Source organism: Simochromis diagramma, unplaced genomic scaffold (genome assembly GCF_900408965.1).
Source record: "Simochromis diagramma unplaced genomic scaffold, fSimDia1.1 OVJJ01000293.1, whole genome shotgun sequence".
Taxonomy (NCBI): Eukaryota; Metazoa; Chordata; class Actinopteri; order Cichliformes; family Cichlidae; genus Simochromis; species Simochromis diagramma.
The window spans coordinates 25162461-25181858 of record NW_024386801.1 but is presented as its reverse complement, the minus strand read 5'-3'; the positions used below and the strand labels follow the sequence as shown (position 1 = coordinate 25181858).

The 19398-nt window shown below is 44.5% G+C and overlaps 1 protein-coding gene across 1 annotated transcript; it reads right to left on the bottom strand.

Moving 5' to 3' along the window:
- Nucleotides 1-12917: 12917 nt before the first annotated feature.
- On the bottom strand, nt 12918-19309 carry actr1b (actin related protein 1B). Its single transcript, XM_040026789.1, has 11 exons — nt 19105-19309; nt 17427-17491; nt 17263-17338; nt 16463-16588; nt 16234-16358; nt 14731-14947; nt 14567-14659; nt 14311-14485; nt 14176-14237; nt 13834-13874; nt 12918-13743 (listed from the first exon to the last, which is right to left on the bottom strand). The coding sequence occupies exons 1-11, from the start codon at nt 19150-19152 to the stop codon at nt 13641-13643; spliced, it is 1131 nt and encodes a 376-aa protein (XP_039882723.1). The 5' UTR covers nt 19153-19309; the 3' UTR covers nt 12918-13640.
- Nucleotides 19310-19398: the final 89 nt, after the last annotated feature.

Below are 19398 nucleotides of genomic sequence, written 5' to 3'. Positions count from 1 at the left end.
CCGAATCGGACTCTCAAGTAAGTTTCATTGTGATGGATAAACACTCAAAACAGCAGTGATTAATAGTCAGAGATGAAGCAGGTCAGCCTGCACTCCATCACGGGGAACAGGTCCTGGGTCCTCACCATCTCCTCCTGGGTTGCTATGACAGCCGCATATCAGCTGATGCTAAGAGTGCTGTCTATTACTCAGGCTGATGTTGATGGAGCACATGTTTGTGTTCCTAAACAGGCAGCAATGATTCATCCTGATAACTGACATGACGCCTCGCCCGGTCTGACCCCAGCCGGCCAGCCAAGAATCCATCACCATTATTTCATGCTTTAACCTCTTCATTCAGCAGTCCTCACTCTGACTTCTGACCTTCAGCAGCTAATCATTCAGCACATTCTGCTTCTTGACCTGACCTTGCTTCTCTGTCCCCAATATCGAGGCCAGAAACCCATTCATCAGCCTTCTGATAGAGATGAAGAAAGAGAGAGAACGGGAAACAGGAAACAGGAAGCAGAGCTGACCAACATGAGGACAAACAGGATTTTTGAAAGATAACTCATCTCCAGAGACATCAGAAACAGAAAGCAGAGGCTCAGATTATCCAAGAATAATCTAGAGATCACAGCAGGAATCAAAAACTCAGCCGACCACCACCACACAATGGAAGCAGTGGAGGAGCAGTGAGGCCAAACAGGAAACACTTTAAACAGAAAGTGTCGTAAACATGAATCCAAAAACCCACAACCATGACACCCGTCTCTCCGTCACTGAGCTTTGGTCTTCCTCTTCAAAAAAAAACTTTATTAACACAGCAGCTAAGTCACTGTCACAGTCTGGCTGGGGCAGACTGTATGTGTTTGCAAAAGAGGACTCAAACGCAGACCAAAAACTGAACGTGGCGTGGATTTAACAAAAAAACAAGCCGTTTATTGAGGCTAGCAAAGAGGGTACAAACAAAAGGGCATTGGTGAAACTAAACAATAACCTAAACTGGGTGAACTAAAACTAAACATGAAAAAACCTTAAACATGGTGAACTGACATAGATACCTGAAGTTGTGACATGGATGAGCAGACGACCTGACAAAGAACGACTGAAAGCACACGGACTAAATACACACAGGAGGATAATGAGGGAAGTGGGAACACATGGAGAAACAGCTGACACATGAACATAACGACGTCACAGTGGAAGAGTAAAACTAAACACGATGAACACAGGAACACCAGACCTCTTCAAAATAAAACAGGAAACATAAGACGCAGACATGACAACCTGAACTTGAAAACGTAAGACACAGACATGAAACACATGAAGGGGAAGGGAGACTTGACATGGGCGGAAGACACAAGGGGAATCTAATAACAAAGAACTAGAACAACCTAGGCATGATAAAAAATGAACTTAGAAAACCTGAAGGGCTTAAACATAAACTAAAACTCAAAACGCTGGGTCAAAAGACCCAGGATCGTGACAGTCCCAGTGTGACTGAGCAGAGATCGTAGCACTCACACACAAACACACACAGACACCCACTCACACAAACACACACACACTCTCGCACACAAGTTTACAAACTCATGAGCTGATTTGGACCAGAGTATACCATCTGTAGGTATGAAAACCTCCTGAGTCTCATTCACCCTGTCACCCTTCAACCTCATAGTTGGCTTTTCTGAGTTGCAGCCTTACACCCCTCTCTGCAGCCTTTCGCCTCCTGTTATCCCTCTAAAACCCCACCCCCTTAGAGACTGTTTCAGCTCCCAAACAGACAACAAACAAAACTAAAAATTAGCAAAAAATGACTTAACCTCATAGGACCTGGCATCCACATATGGGGACATCATATTTTGGGTTGTCTAGACCACAATACTAAATTTTGCTCTACATTTTGCTCTACGTTATACTGCCACTGTTCTATTGAAATTTAAAATGAATGTCTAGATATGTGGATATCAGGCCCTGGTAGAGCAAAATTACATTATCCCGTCCCAATCAGCCCAAGTAGCAAAGAGAAATTAAGTATTAAGCAGCATGCACTTCCACTCAGATCGTCTGCCTTACAACGGCAGTAAATCAGCTCTGAATCCCTTGTGTTTTCCCTGAGTTATTTTCATAGTAACTTTGTGCTATGTTTGCAGTAACAGACTTCCTGGCTCATCTTCCACACTCTCTCACCGTGCTCACCTGGTTACCTCCATCGTTACTCCACTCGCTTCTCCCAGCTGCTCGCCAGTGAGGACATCAGCTGCTTTCTACCTGTGCAAAAAGAAGATCACACTCACCTGCCTGCCCTCCTGTTCCGTATCACTGCCCCGCTTGGAAGCACGCTCCTCCCTCGACTTGTCGATACCCCAGACCTTGTCTGGCTCCCCCTGCAGTGCCGCTCACCATTGTCACAAGTAAGCCATTCACATATTCCACAGTACAGCCACATCCCATGTCAGACCCCCCTCTCCGTGAGACTCTCCCCATGCACTGTCTATTGTCACTTGTAAATGAATTCAATTTTGCATCAAACTATTCTGAGTTCAGTGTCTGCTTTTGGGTCCATTCCTGTGATGCCCGTGACAAAAAGACTTCAGTTAATCCAAAATGCTGCAGCAAGACTACTCACATGGACTAGAAATAGAGAGCATGTTTCTCCTGTACTGGCTTCCCTTCATTGGCTTCCTGTTAAATCCAGAATTAAATTTAAAAAATCCTGCTCCTCACATACAAGGTCATGAATAATCAGGCCCCATCTTAACCTAATGACCTTTTGTACCATATCACCCTATTAGAGCACTTCGCTCTCACACTGCAGGCTTACTTGTTGTTCCTAGAGCATTTAAAAGTAGAATGGTCTTCTGTGGAACCAGCTTCCAGTTTGGATTCAGGAGACAGACATTATCTCTACTTTTAAAATTAGGCTTCAAAGTTTCTTTTTTGCTAAACCGTTTAGTTAGGACTGGATCAGGTGACCCTGAATTCTCCCGTAGTTATGTTGCAATAGGTCTAGGCTGCTGGGGGATTCCCATGATGCATTGGGTATTTCTTCTTCAGTCACCTTTCTCACTCACTATGTGTTAATAGATCTCTCTGCATTGAATCATACTTGTTATTAATCTCTGGCTCTCTTCCACAGTGTCTCTTTGTCCTGTCTTCCGCCCCTCAGCAGATGGCCGCCCCTCCCTGAGCCTGGCTCTGCTGGAGTTTTCTTCCTTTTAAAAGAGATTTTTTCTTTCCCACTGTCGCTAAAGTGCTGGCTCATAGGGGGTCATGTGATTGTTGAGTTTTTCTCCGTATGTATTATTTTAGGGACTTTACCTCACAATATAATTTGTTTGGAAGTGACTGCTGATGTGACCTGGTGCTATATGAATAAACTTGACCCTTGGTTAGCAGCACAAGGGCCGGATCAAAAGGAGACAAGGTTTTCAGAGAAGTCAACATGAGAAGACAGAAAAGGAGACTTCAGGAGGAAATGAGGAGAGAGGGTTAATTTTCAGAAAGGGCAAAGATGACCTAAACATGAAATCAAAAGTAAAAACAGGACAAGCACCAAACTTTCTATGATTCATCCATGGCTCAGAATAAGCTGGGGCTAATTTTGATCTATTATTTATGAATAAGTGTGAACTCTTCTGCTCACACAAAGTTTTTTCTGGGAACAAAAACATGAGAATCTCTGAGCACATGAAAACATGAGGCAGGTATGTCCTCCGTCACACACCTCTGCAGTCTTTGACAGCCACCTGCAGTGACATCCATGCTCACACAAACAGAATGTCATCACCATTACAGAAAATGCCATCACCAATCACTGTTTTCCGCCTCATACTGATCGGTGTGGCGTGGTTCTACACTGATGAATAACTCACAGTTTCTTTCACGCCCCACCCGCAGTCACGGCAACAAAGCTTTGCTTTTTCCTTGAGCTTGATCCCCGCAGTCTGCCAGCAAACTGAAACTCTGACATCAAAAATACAAAAAGCGGGCGAGCAACGGGCCATTTGTGATAATGTCAAGGACGGTTTGAAAAGGTCCATCACTAATAATGTCAGGGCTCTCTGAAGGTAAAAGCTTGTCTGAGAGAGATAACCATGACTCAGAGAGAAGAGGATGATGGGAGTTTGTGTAACTGCAGTGGTTTCATGGACGGTGGATAGATCCTGTTGACCCAAACAGACAGTTTAATAAACACATCATTGACCAGCTGGCAGGATTAGTATGAAGAAAGGACGGCAGCTCTGAGGGAACTCAAAACCAACTGTGCAGGAATACGAAAAAATATCTATCTATCAGTCTCTCTCTCTCTCTCTCTCTCTCACTCTCTCTCCATATATATATATATATATACAATTAATATACTGCTGCATGGGTGGGCTGTAGTTACATTGTAAGGTTTTAAAAACTGAGCTCTAAAATGAATAGTGATAATAAAAACCGAGAGAAGCCGACAGTGATCACTGACTTTTTTTAGGGGCCTGTTCAGATTAAATAGAACAAGATACAAACACACTTATACAAACACTTATTAAGGCCCTTTCAGCACATCTCTGAGAAATTGAGGAAAGATCTTTCAAGAATTCTGATGATTTCTAATCATCATAACCTGTTCTGGAGCTGGTAAGGTTTGCAGCATCAGTTACCACGACGATATACCTTGGCAAGAAGCATCGTAATTCATAAAACTCAGAATTACCCCGGAAGTTACCCAAACTAGTCACGGCAGTCTGAAGCTTTAACGTTTACATAAAAGCATGATTAAAAAAAAAAAAAAGATTATGCTTTATGATCGGAACCACATACAGAGAACAGAACATCTTTTTGTTCTTTCTCACAAAAGAAAAGACTGAAAGAAAGGGGCGTGAACTGTAATAGACCTCCATTAGCTGAAATAAAAGCTGCAGGTTCAGTCCAATTGTTCTCCTGACGTCTCGTTCTGACGTTCCTTTACAGAACCAACTGTACTTTTAATTAGCTTCAGTTACGTCAGGCAAACAAAGAAATGTGGCTTTGTGTGGTACATCTGTAGCTGCAGCTTTTCAGCCATTTAATTAATTATTTCCTGAATATAATGACATATTCACAGCAGCTTTTGTCTCTGATGACGTCTTGTTGTGTGGAGAAAAATGAGGCAACTGGAGATTCTTTGAAACGGGTGCTTCACGTTTGGATCAGTGAGACTCACAGGAAGCAGAGAGAAGAAAAGATCAGGAAAAAGAGTAACGCAGTTCAAATTGTCTGCAGACCTCTGCTCTACTGTTAGTAAGGAGGAAATAAGGACTGGCTGTGTAACTGTACTCAGTGATGGACACAGCCTCAAAATGTGTAAAGGAAATCAGAAATGAGAAGTTTCAAAGAAATGCAAAATGTTGAAGGAAAAGTGCATTTAATGATAAAATATCTCTGAGATTATTCTTCTGTGGCTTTTATCACTGCACGAAGGCAGACTGAATAAAACCAGGACACTCTGTTGCTTCATCAAGCTGTGAGAACTCCAAAAACTAGACGGGACTATAAATACACAAAAAAACACACTGTAAATACAAAAAGCAAGGCCTTACTGTTTTACAGCAAGGCTGTAAAACGAAAATAAATAAATACACAGATCAGTATTAAGGGAAGAGGACACAGGTAAGGACAGAAATTCGACTACCAGAATAAACCAGGAAGACATGGAGACAGGTGAGGAACAGGGATCATTGGGAAAACTAAAAGAACAAAATGAAAACAAGAAGCAGGACTCATAACCAGACCCTGAAACCCTGACATTTACTTCCTGTCTCCGTCGCATCTCCTTCCTGAGATTGCCTGCCTATTTGTGTCACGTGTTTTGGATTTTGGCAGGTGATGCTCGTTATCTCGTTGCTGCTTCTTCTGCTGGTGGTGAAGTTTTGCTGAAACGTGTTGGGTTTTTTTGTTTCTTGATCCTCATGTGACTTTCCGTGCAGCTTTTTGGTCTCCCTTCTGCCTCTCAAGTGGTTCTTTGTCTCGCTGACTGCCTGGATACCTCTGTATGTGCCTCCTCTTTTTACACAGGGAACAAAGCAGGAAGTTAGCAGATCAGAGCCGCCACTTTATCCTCTCCTAAACAGTTCAAACCTAAATGTCTAACATATGAATCAAACAATGCTGGTGGGATTGAAGTACCACTCTGGCTCTTTCTGCCCATGTGGTGAACTGACCGCTGTTATTCGTGCTACTTTAGCCAGTCAAACATGTCTCTGTCACATTAGCTCATTAGTGCTCTGTGAGCTCACTGCTCTTTTCTCCAAAGTGAGAAGCAGAGGAGAGAACAGAGGGAGATGAAAAGATGAGGCTGTTCCCGACACTCAGCCCACACTTCCCAACTTCATCTCACCTTCTCGCCCCCCGCTGTGCACATGCTCAAACTTTACCCACAGCCTCATTAGCCGCTGCGAGGCAGCTCAGATCATAACCGCATCAAAGACATCTCAGGAGGGAAAGCTGTTGCTACGGTAACCCAGAGCATCCACAGTGATTTCAGATCAGCTTAAGTGTGTGTGTGTGTCTGTGTGAGTGTGTGTGTTTGCATCATGTTTACACATCTTTGTGGGGACCAAAAATTGGAATGTTACTATACTTGTGGGGACCAACAGCCACTTATGGGGACAAAGCTCCCATCCCTACAAGTTTGAAGGCATTTTTGAGGTTCAAAATGTGGTTTTAAGGGTTAGGGTTAGGTGTTTTGATGGCTGTGGTTCGGGTAAGCGGCTAAGGAAAAGCATTATGTCAATTAGATGTCCTCACTAAGATATGAAAACAAGTGTTCATGCGCATGTGTGGTCATGCACATACTGAGCAAACGGAGCTGCAGGTACTGCTGACAGTCAGTGGGTGGGGTCACCTGTATGAAAGCATAGGTGTGGCGTCTTCAGTTTTCAGCCTGTTTTCAGACTGTTTCACAGATTTGATGCGGCAGGTGATCACGGACAGAAATGCGACTTTCACTGATCCAGCCCACAAAGTGAGCAAAACATGGAGAAGGACAGATAATGCCCCCGCTTCGTAACACCTGAACGAGGGAGGTTTTTAGAACTCACCTGTTTGCATCATTAGGGGCGTGCCCTCTTTGACTGACAGGTGGAGCGTGTTTGTCCTCCATCAAGAAACATCCTGAGGAGACTCTGTGGGGGTCTGACGCGCGATGCTGAGCAGAGCAGTGTCTTCAGGGCAGGCTGTAAATATCTCACAGACACAGGAGGCTGATTGCACTGCTCGCTCCATCACCTGCTGACTTCCTGCTGCCTTGTCTCTGCTCCATACGAGGAAGGCAGATATGATCACCTCATCCATAATTCATGCACTCACCTCCACCAGATACACGAGGCAAAACATGAAGCTGCTCGTGTTAGCTGAGACATAATACTGATACTTTTATTGTTTATTGCCAATAATCAGTCGCACCAGGGTTTATTATTGTTACAGTTTTCACACTCATCTTCACTCTGCTTCACTCAGCAGATCATTTCTTTCACATATTCTCACCTTTTATGGGGATATAATCGTAATGCTGTAAAATATTTTACTAGCCTAAATGTTACTCATATTCACTGTTTTTTTATTTTAAATTTTATTACATATAAGAACATGAATCCAGGTCAGACACATGTACTACAGGCCGGACTGTGTTCAGGCTGGGTGTGGGAGCCCTATCACAAGTCGGACCTTCCGCCTTACGTTGATCCTGGATTACTTCTCCTCAGTGTCAAACAAAAAAGGCAGTCAGAAGTTTGAGAGACACAGACCTGCTTATTTTCTATTTGTGGTCAATCGAGACTTTTACAGCTCCGACCTGAGGTAAAACACACCTGAACAAATATCACCAGACTGATGGAGAGAAGGTGCAGTGATGTCACACTGACACCTGCTGGTCATGTTTCAGCTTAAGTGCTTCAGATTCTCCATCAGCATCAGCAGATGTCTGATTGGTTCCTGTCACAGATGCACTCAGCTCAGATCCGAACATCCCGGGCGAATCCGAAGACAGAAAATGAAGACCCACAACTTCTGTTACAAGTTCTCAAAGCTTCTGAAATTGTGACACACCTGAGAGCAGGTGGGCTGACACCGTTTTTTGCTCTTTACTGCACTCTGTATGAAGGTAACAAATAAACATCAGTCCTCACTGATGTATATCCGTGCTGCTCCGAGTCTCTTAATACAGTCAGTAACAGCAGCTCTGGCTCAGGTGGATGGCTGATAGTTCAATGAATCCCAACTACACAGGACCTTCCAGGAGAGAACGGGTCTGTGGAGCAGTGACAGCCTTTCCCCAATCCGGCCAAAATCAAATCTAGAGTTTTCCATTCATGGGCAAATTTCTGTGGCTCATCTTAAGGACCAACCCTGAGGTGGGTCCTTTAAGTGAGTCAGGGGTCGTTTACTCAACTCTAACAGACAATTGGATTGCACAACACTGGTCACTATATTCTTCATTTCCAGTTAATACTTGTACAGCTGCTGTTATTGTGTATATAATTATTTATATTTCTTCATACATTCTTATATAGTTCTATACTGTGTATTGTGTATTTTGTTGTACAGTTATTTTATTTTCAACTTTAATTTATATATTTTATCTTATTCTTTCCCAGTTAAATTTACCCTTCATTCTAATTTGTGTTGTACAGTTATTTCATTTTTAACCTTAATTTATATTTTATTCCTTCCTAGTTAAATTTACCCTTTTTAATTTTTCATATTTATTTCCTATCTTATTCATAGCCTTTTCCTTTTTTTTTTTCTTTAGGTCACGAGCAGTTGTCTAAGCATTTCACTACATATCGTACTGTGTATGACTGTGTACGTGACAAATAAAATTTGAAATTTGAAATTTGAAATTGACATGTTTTATTTAAAGAAAACATGAAATTCAGGGTAAAAGTCTCAACACCTTCCCTACACATTGACCAAACCCTGATATGAAAGTGAAAAGTGACCTTTGACCTGGACGACAATGCCAACGTTGAAGCATTGAGGGGGGAGTATGGAGAAGAAGTTTGCATATGTTTGCACCGTTACACCCTGACAGTGCACAGGCAACAGATAAACGAGGGGCAGGACCTCTGTACTCCTAAGTTGTCCTCTGTACTCCTGTGCTCACCTCAGTTCTCCTGTGTACTTTTGTGTTCTCCTCTGTTCACCTGTATACTTCTCTGTATTCCTGTCTTCTCTTGTGTACTCCTCTGGCTTTATTTTAAATGCATATGCAATGCATAATGTAGTTTTAATGCACAGGTCAGAAAGTTCCAAGATGGACATTTGGAATTACAACTTAACAGAGTGAGGCTAAATTCAAACATTGTAAGTAAGTACCAGTTCCTGAGATGACCCTTCATGCTTTCAGACCTTAAGAAAAAACTGAATGTTTGATTTTCATTCCCTGAGGGAAACAGAGAAGGTCATCAGCTGCTGACATCATGATTCACTTCACTCTGATGGTCGACTGTATCCAGTGTTGGGGAGTAACGGAATACATGTACCGCCGTTACGTATTTAAAATACAAAATATGAGTAACTGTATTCCGTTGCAGTTACTGTTTAAAAAGGTGGTATTCAGAATACAGTTACTTTGTTGAAATAAATGGATTACACGGCGGTACTTTCCTGTTTCATATTGTGGCGGGTCAGGACTGTTTGGGTTTTGTTTGACAGCTACGTTCTGTTGTTCCAGGCGGCAGCGTTACGGTTGCCATGGTTACAGGGTGACGCTCGCTCTCTGCGTGTTTCCTGGGTGAGAGAGCGCCTTTTCGTTGTTGTTGTGCTAAACTAATAGGCAGAATGCTACAGACATAGCCCTAAAGAATGTAGCCTCATAGGCAGTGTAGTCCATGCTGCAGGGAGAATGGACTGCCATACCCGTTATGTGTCTGTGAGCGAGGGAGAAAAAGGAAAAGTACGAGCTGTCATCAAGCAGAAACGGGAGCTGGAAGCATGTAAATATAATAATAACCACTGCAGCCAAGAAGAGTGCCTGACAAGCCCAGTTGTAAGTAAGCTATTAAGACTCGACTGTACACCGTGTTTGTGTTTTCCTCCAAAGACAATAAGTTTCGTTGGAGCAGCCTTTCAACGCCTCTCTCTGTCTCTCGCAAGCAGAGTTGACCCACACAACAAAGTAAAGCTATTTTTCGGCTACGAGCCCAACACGAACCCGACGTATTAGCCAGAGGTCCCTTTACTACGGTTCGGAGCCGCGGACCTTCAGTAACAGTAATAAATCACAGCAATAGTACATTCACGTAGTTGTAAACAGCATGATAATATATTAAGTAATCCAAAGTATTCAGAATACGTTACTCTCATTGAGTAACGTAACGGAATACGTTACAGAATACATTTTGGGGCATGTATTCTGTATTCTGTAATGGAATACATTTTAAAATTAACCTTCCCAACACTGACTGTATCACTGTATAACATGACATGACCAGCTGGCTGTGCACGGGCACAGTCAAAGTTACTTTAAGATGAACTACTTTATGACAAAGAATTATGACTTTATGATGGATTATTTAGTGATGCATTACTTTATGATAAATGAATTGATAAATGATAAATTACCCCTTTGTCAATCGGTACCTTATCATGGTGAATGGGTTTGTGTGTCCCTGGAGTCCCAGGGGCTATGTTGTCAGGGGCTTTTTGTGCCCTGGTAAGGTCTCCCATTGCAAATTGGTCCTGGGAGAGGGACCAGACAAAGAGCAATTCAAAAAAACCCATGAGCAGAAGACCAAGGGAACCATTCACCCCGCCCTGAAGCCAGGGCCAGGGAAGGTGCCCGAGGACGATAGTCTGGTGGCTGGGCCTTAATCCATTGAGCCTGGCTGGGCACAGCTCAAAAAAGGGACATGGGTCCACCTTCCTGTAGGCCCATCACCTGAAGGAGGCGTCGTAGGAGTTGGGTGCAACGTGGGCTGGGCAGCAGCCACGGGTGGAGACCCTGCGGACCAATCCCCAGTTACCGAGACAACCAATGGAATGTCACCTCTCCGGTAGCCTGAGTTAGTGTTTGAAGTTGAGAGATACAGGATAGATATAGTCTGGCTCACCTCAACGCACGCCTTGGGTGCGTTGAGGTGCCCTCTCTGGGTCAGGGACGAGTTCTGCCCCAAATAGAGCAGTATCTCGGGGGTCTTGTGCACGAGTAAGGGGAGAAGGGGGCGGGATTGATGCATTGGTGCTCTGGCTGCAGTATTGCGGATGTTGTACCAGTCCGTTGTGGTGAAGAGAGCCATGCGTGAAAGCAAAATTCTCAATTTACCGGTTGGCCTACGTCACTACCCTCATCTATAGTCACAAGCTTTGGGTAGTGACAGAAAGAACAAAATTGCAGATACAAGCACCGGAAATTAGCTTTCTGAAAAGCAGTGGTTCGCAAACTGGGGTACGTGTACCACTGGTGGTACTTGGGCTCCCTCTAGTGGTACGTGGGAAGTCTCCAGATTAAATAATATAGCATGTTCTGGCTGAGGGATTTCAGAAAAATTAAAACGTACAGTTCTGCTATCACTTCCTTCATAAATGAAGACAGGAAACTAAACAGCAGTGACGTTCTTAGGGTTACTGAAGTTGGGCTAGCTGGTATATAATGATGTGCTACATGATCGCTAGCGACACACCTATGTTAGCATAACATAAACACAGTGAAGCCGGAGGATGAACGCTAGCTTTTTTCCACTTGATAAAAGTTAACACGAGGATTCACGATGGTTAGGGACAAATGCAATCGCATGGCAGGATGCTGTAAACGGACTAAACTTCAGTCAGGAGAACAACTGAGATAACCCTTTAAAACCGGTCGAAGCGGGGACGCTCCGTTTTGCATAACTATTTTTAAATCCCTGAAATGAAGTGACGTCATTTTCGCGGAAATGTAGTTTTTTACCTTATAAGCCTATACTGGTATTTTTAAAAGTTATGTTTGACTTTATGCTTTTCTGAATAGTTTCTGGGATACTTAGAACTCAAATTGCACTGTTGGAAATTGTTTATTTTGATGCATATGCTGCTTTTTTGCAAATCTGCATTATAATATTTATTTTCGTTTTTCCTGCAGTATATAAAAATTGGTGTATTTCAAAAATGAAACTATGAAGACACTCAAAATAAATTTCCTGTGGTGGGAAACTATTTTATGCAACGTTTTTTTATTTACAGTTTTGAGGGATAAGCCTCTTAAATTCCTTGAACTAGAAATATATGTTAAAAAAACAAAAATGATTTTCAAACTTTTTGTAGTTTATTGCACTTTTTTGCAATTTATTTAATTACTATGCACTTAATGCATACATATGATTAAAAATTGGGCTATTATGGTTGTATTGATATATAGCAACTTGAAATACTCCCAAAATTGCACTACAACATGTAAAAATATAATATAAGCTCTGGCGGACTTGGTTCTATGGTAGGTCTTAAAGGGTTAATATACTGCTGCATGGACTGAGCTGTAGTTGCATCGTAAGGTTTTAAAAACTGAGCTTTAAAATGATTAGCGGTAATAAAAACCGATCAACATACTTTATGATGAACTACTTTGATTTAAAATCTTTTACATTTATTTATTATTATTAATAATTATTCATGATGAATTACTTTGTAATAAATCACTTAATGAAGACCTGATCGTGGCTTACTTTATCATACATAATTACTATAATGACTTTATTTTTTGATTTAATTTATGATTAAACCCTTTGTGATTGTGTTATCATAGATTACATAGACAAATGACTATGATAATGAATTTGATGAATTAATAGATTACTTGTAGGTAAATTAATTTACGATAATTTTATGATGAAATATTTCATGAAAAATTAATTTATAATAAATTACCATGATGACGACTTTGTAATGAAATATTTCATGATAAAATAAATTCTAAAGCAAAGAAAAAGAAAACTGAGTGAAGCTTTTCCCAAATTTTGTTTTAATCTGTCAGCTCGGACAAAAAGCCGACATAAAGACATTGCTGAACATTTTCCTCCACACAAACTCGTGATGCCATGTTCACCTAAAAAACATTTCATTGGTAAAGAAGATCATGAGCGGCGACGATAAATGAACCGTGCTGACAGAATACATGTGCAGATCAGATCTATAATACAGTTTAATAGCACAGAGCTTCATGTCAGAGAAGCTACAAACAGACATGAAATCAAATCTGAACATCAGCAAACAAAACATTCAGGTTTATGATGTCATCATGCCTCACAGGCTTCAGTGTGGAGCTCAGAGCATCCACAGCTCCACCCGCAACCTCCAGCACGCCCCACAGCCCTGTGTGTGTGCGCACACGTCTGTGTGTGCACATGCAAGTGTGTGTTTGTGTGCGAGTGTGTGTGCATGTGTGTGTGGGTGCGTGTGTGGGTGTCACGTTCAGAGCGTGCTGTCACCGCCACCTGACAGCAGGAAGAACATGGAGGGGAGGGGGTCAGAGGAGGTAAATATGGAGACGAGCACACATAAAGGTGTGTGTGTGCAGGTTGAGGAGCAGGAGGTCAACGGTGGGTTAGAAGCAGGTGGATGTAGGTAGGAGGAGGGGGAGGAGGGACCCACTGATGTCAGGGAGCCTCTAGCGTTTGATGGTGGGGGGGGAGCAATGAGGACAGTTCTGAGGGGCTATTGGCCTAGAAGGTCTTCCTGTGGATGGCACGTGCTCTGTCTTCTTCATATTCCCGCTTCGACACCCACATCTTCTTAAAGGTGTCCAACGACGCTAAGATGGAGCCACTGCATCAAGAAGTGAGGTCAGAGAAAGGACCAATCAGAGGGGATAGCCACAAAGACACACAGTGACACACGAGTGAATCAAAGACTTACCCAATCCACGTGGAGTACAGCCTCTCCTGGGGGGCCGAGATCTGCCAAAGAGAAACCACAGGTCACTGACACCTCCTGCTGAGACATCCTCACTCACACCTCCTAAATGACATCGCCTCACCGAGTCCTCCTCTCCAAGACTTCTTCACGGTTTACAAAGCGTTTTGTTTTCTTTGTGAATACATAAATATATTTCTTTTAAATGTATTCATCTCTGCTCTCCTCCTCCTCCCGAGCATTTTCATGAGAAACAGGCTCGGGATGCCTCTGTGCTGCGAGTACTTCAGTGAGCAGGAGAAGGAGGTCAGAGGTTACAGTGGGTGTGTCCCAGTCAGAGCTTACCTTGATCTTTACGTCTTTGGGTGCGAGCTTCTTCACTTCAGTCAGTAACCGTTCGCCGAAGCCTGAGTGAGGACAGTACCGTGTTACTCGCCGCTGCGAACAGGAAGTTTTACAGACTGCAGTGCGTGCACCGACCTTTGATGAGCGTGGAACCGCCACACAGTACGATGGTGGAGAAGAGCGTGCGCCGCAGGTCCATGTCGGACTTCTGGATGGCGTAGGCCAGGACTTCGTGGATGCCTGAGCTCTCGTCTCCGATCAGGTCGGGTCTGAACAGCAGCTCCGGGGCGCGGAACCTGGCGGGGCCGATCTGAAAATGGCGAGGTCACATGTCAGGGGAATGGGGAGGAACGCTACACGGGAACGACCAATCAGTAGGAACAGGACTTACGTTTAAAGTGCTTCCGTCAGGGAGGACGTACTGAGCCTTCTCGGTCTCTAAGGTCTCGTCCTTCTGAGGGTTCAGGGAGAGGTAGCAGGCTCTCTGCAGGGACATGAGAACATTAGAAACTCTCATAACACCTGACTCACATTTCAGCGCCGCCACCGCCTCACCTCTTTAATGGTGCGAACGACCTCAAACTCGGCCGACGTGTTGAAGTTGTATCCTTCCTTACGCAGCAGCAGTCGCAGGTACCGCGACACATCTCTCCCAGCGATGTCCACACGCATGATAGAGTGTGGGATGGCAAAGCCTTCGTATATGGGCACCACGTGGGTCACGCCGTCGCCCGAGTCCAGCACTACGCCGGTGGTGCGGCCTGTGGCGTACCTGTAGGAAAACAGAGGCCATCACGGTTATGATAGAGACTCAGCAAACGTCTTCTAGCCTGCTCTGATTCTGTCTGGTGAACAGACGCGAAGACGACGCAACATGCATCACATGCACTTTTCTCTAACTTAGAGAGACAATTAAAATGTCATCAACACACAGACACAACAGGAGAACCATCAAAACCCCATCAGATCCAGTCATGTTAACATCAGGACGTTTCTCAGCCCAGCAACATGTTAAACTCAGGCTTCACGTGTTTAATAATCGACCGTCTGCGTCCTGCACAGACTCTGTTCCAGGGTTGGCACGTTTTTCAGATCTGAACATTTTTGACGAAAATTTGATCTCACAATGCGCACCGTGAAAAAAATCAAACAAAAAAAACAAACAAAAAAAAAAAAAACCCGAGTGGACATGAAGCAATGATGAGCTGGTACTGGCATTTCTGAACAAGAAAGGGAAGAAACAGATTCTGGTTTATATGCAGGCAACAGCAGGAGGATTTCCTGTCGTGATCCAGGGTCGAAGCTTTGGCTATGTTTCATGTCAGTGGGCAGTTTGAGCTCCTTGGCAGAGTTGAGACAACACCTGAGGAGGCAGCAGCAGCTAGTTGTGACGTCAAAATGGATTATTCACGGTTTTGATGTAGCATAGATTCAGTACCAGTGTACACTTTGAGCTACAAGCGTACTTGTTGCCAAATGCAGTGATCCGTTTGGTCAAAACTCTGAAACATCGAGCATGTTCCAAGCTTCTGAGTGTCACACATTCATTCTGTGAAGTTCGACAGCTGCTTTAAGAACAGAAACACTCATGCTGATTTTACTTGCCCAGTGTGTGAAGGCCTTCCATCACAGAGGGGCTCAGATCATAATGTGACCCAAAGTCACATCTGATTGGTTCAAAGCACACAAAGACTCAGTGAGCCGTCACAGATGGCGGTCAGGGTCCTCCCCTTTAAATTAGGAACACACCTACAATCAGCACAGAACCCTGTGTGTGTGTGTGTGTGTGTGTGTGTGTGTGTGTGTGTGTGTGTGTGTGTGTGTGTGAGTGTGTGAGAGAGAGAGAGAGAGAGAGATTGCAGTGACTCAGGGTAATTTAGGGCCTATACTGCCACCTTGTGTGTGAGCCATGCAACTGCAGCAAGTCTTCAGTGAGCCCTCGTGTGTGTTTAACACCTTTAACTGTTTCTTGAGCAAACATGAGGCTGAGGTTCACGCAGCCCTCAGCTCAATGCTGAGTCAGCAACAGGAGGACACAAACAGGAAGTGAGTTCTTACAGACTGAGCACGGCCTGCATGGAGATGAAGAGTGCCGGCACGTTGAAAGTCTCGAAGAACACTTCAGCCGCCTTCTCCCTGTTCTTGCTCGGGTTCAGAGGAGCCTCTGTGAGCAGCACAGGATGCTGGGAAAGGTTAAAAAAAACAAAAAAAAACAAAAAAAACCACAGTGTTAGCGGTGTCGCGACAAGCTCGTGTGTGGAAGTGAGAGAGCCGGAGAGGAGCTCACCTCCTCGGAGAATGTCTGCAGCTGCTCCTTGGAGTAAACGTACTGCCAGATCCGCTCCATGTCATTCCAGTCGGTCACAATGCCGTGCTCCATCGGGTACCGCACCGACAGCAGGCCCCTGTGCTCCTGACGGGAGGAGGAGGGGGAGAGTTTATTATTCCCTGAAAATGTGATACAGTCACATGCTTTGATCTGATGGAAAAAAAGAGAGCTGCAGATGCTGTGAGAAGGTCATGTGACAATTATCTGGAAAAAAAAACAAAACAAAACCACACAACCAAAAAAAAACCCTGTATTCAAAACAAGAAACTTTATTGATCCTGCAGGGCAATAACTTCCTGTTCCTCCTCTAGTGAGAGCAGAGCTGCTGGACCTCCTGAAGCTGCTAGAGATGAGCAGCTCAAGCATGGCCACACATCACATCCTTCATCACCTTCAATCGCCATCATAAGGTTACTAAATACATGACATTTACGTGCTCTCACACATTAAACGCCTTTCGGTAAAGATGACACTGCCTCACCAAGGTCTGCAAGCTCAGGTTTGATTGCCTCTGCACCGACCTCAGCAGGAACAATAAAGAGTCGACTTTAAAGGAGGGTTTGTGACTAAGGTGTGGCCCATCGAAGCTCCACACAATAACAACAACATCAACAATAATGATAATAAAAATGATAAAGATGATGATGATAATAATAATAATAATAATAATAATAATAATAATAATAACAGCATCATAAGAGGGCAGTGAGTGTCAGCAGGGATGTAGTTTAATCGGCAGTGAGGAGGAGCAGCGGTACCTCGGCCTTGGGCCCGATGAAGAGGTCTCCCTCCAGGGCTCCCGCCATCACGCGCACATGCTTCGGACGCCCGACGCTGCACATGAAACACACAGAGCACTGAGAGAGTGAGCTGCAGGCTTGGTTAAACAGCAACAGAGATCATGGAGTCTCCGTTAACTTACTAGTTGGGGAAGCAGTATTTGGGGATCTGGTCTCCCGCAAAGCCGGCCTTGATGACCCCCGACCCCTGCAAGGAAAAGAAAGATGACGTTTGAGCATCACAGGGTTAAAGAAGCTGAGAGGTCATGAGATGCCGCCCGAGGCTGGCAGCAGTCCCAGCTCCTCTGCTTCAACAGACACTTTGTCCTCCTAGTAAAAAAAAAGTTGTTTCTGCTGCACAAAGCTTCAGTTCCTGCTGTGAGTGAGCGAACAGGAAGGAGTGCCAGACGCCAAACCCCGACGACGGCAGCTTAATTATCCCAAAGATCTGAAACCATGTCTCACAAAGAGCTCAGAGAAGCTCAGCGGTCTAAAGCTCGATACCAAAACCTTCTCAGTGAAGTAAAACCTGAGTAAAGACAACCAAGTAAAATCTGTGAAACGTACCAACGCTGAAATAAACTGAACTGAAAACTGTTCATTAAACGCACCAACTATCAGCTTCACTGTGATTACTGTTTGAGGCTTGATCTTTGACCTATTGATTTGTGTTTCTGAACTCTTCATCAGCGCACTCTCACACCCACACATGCACATGAAACCTTATTTTAACTTTTAGATCGCAAATAATCCCTGCAGGTGGAAGCCTTGGGGTGGAGCTCGTCCCACCATTAAACTCACACCCAGTGGAGTTTAGGCACCCCACCTTTGGTTTTGGTTTGAAATACAACAGCTGCCAAAGCATTGCCTTCCTGGTTGCCACCTTTCCGCTTCTTGTAGACAAAATATGCCAATTTCGAGTGAGTCTGAGTAAGTGACTGTAAACTTGCTCTCTTTGTACAACCTGCAGGTCTGTGAGGCTCCTCCTTTCATGGCCCGAGGAGGGGGTCCTCCCTAAATTTACAGAATCAGCCCAAGATGAGAAACCTTCAGTCTCTGAACCTGAAACACACTAAACTGAGACTCCTGCTCACAGATCAGGCAGTCTTTGTAGACAACGCTCAGAGCGCCTCAGCTGGCTTCTTGAGATCATCCAATGAGAAAACAATAGGCTTAAAGAGACAGGAGCTGAAACATCTTTGCTCAGACTGATGGCCTGAGCGGGTGAAGAGGCATGAGTGGAACATACACTGGATTCATTACGTTTAAATCAGACACAGCTCCAGCTGAGAGCTGCACGTCACAGGGCACGTCACTGAGAAATTAAAAAATATATAGTCAGGTTTTAACTTTCATTGACGGAATTAAGGTTAGCTCTATGTGATGATGAAGCTCCTCTCGGTTATTGACGGTGTCACGGCCATGCTAACATGCTAGCAGCCGTCTGCTGTACTGCATGTGGGGCTTCGGGGTGACTCCCGCAACCTGTCTGCTGGTTATTTAGCAGCAGAGCCGGGTGGAGGAGTGATCTGATGCCGCTACAGCACCACGGACAGCTAACACGCCCCGGATCCGGCTCCACTAACCTGCTGCTGCCCGGAGCTAGCAGCGGATCCGGCTAGCGGCTAACAGCTGCAGAAGTGAGCCGGCCAGAGGAGGCGAGCTGGCAGCATCATAGAGGGAACATAGAGGAAAGAGGAACCCCGCTGCACCTCCAGGAAAGGTGAGCACCGACCTATTAGCTCCGACACAATAGCGGCAGGCTAACGGTTAGCCCGCGGCCTCGGGCTGGGTGTGGATGAATGACATCATCATACTTACATTATCAATCACCACCGGTTGGTTAGCTAAAATGTCATAGGACTCCATGACCGCACGTGCGCTTCAGGTGTGTTTCTATCGATCCGCGTGAGTCTTTGTGCCCGTTTAGTGTTTTAATCATGTAAAAATCAGCGCCGGTTAGCAGCTCCGCTCTACGCCTGTCGAAGCTCCTCTGCCGCTGCTGCCGCCCCAACCACAACAACCACAGCACCGAGGCGGGCTCACGGTGCAGACAGCCAATCAAGCTCCAGAGATCCTGACTGGCATCACGGAGAGCCAATCAGCATGTCTATA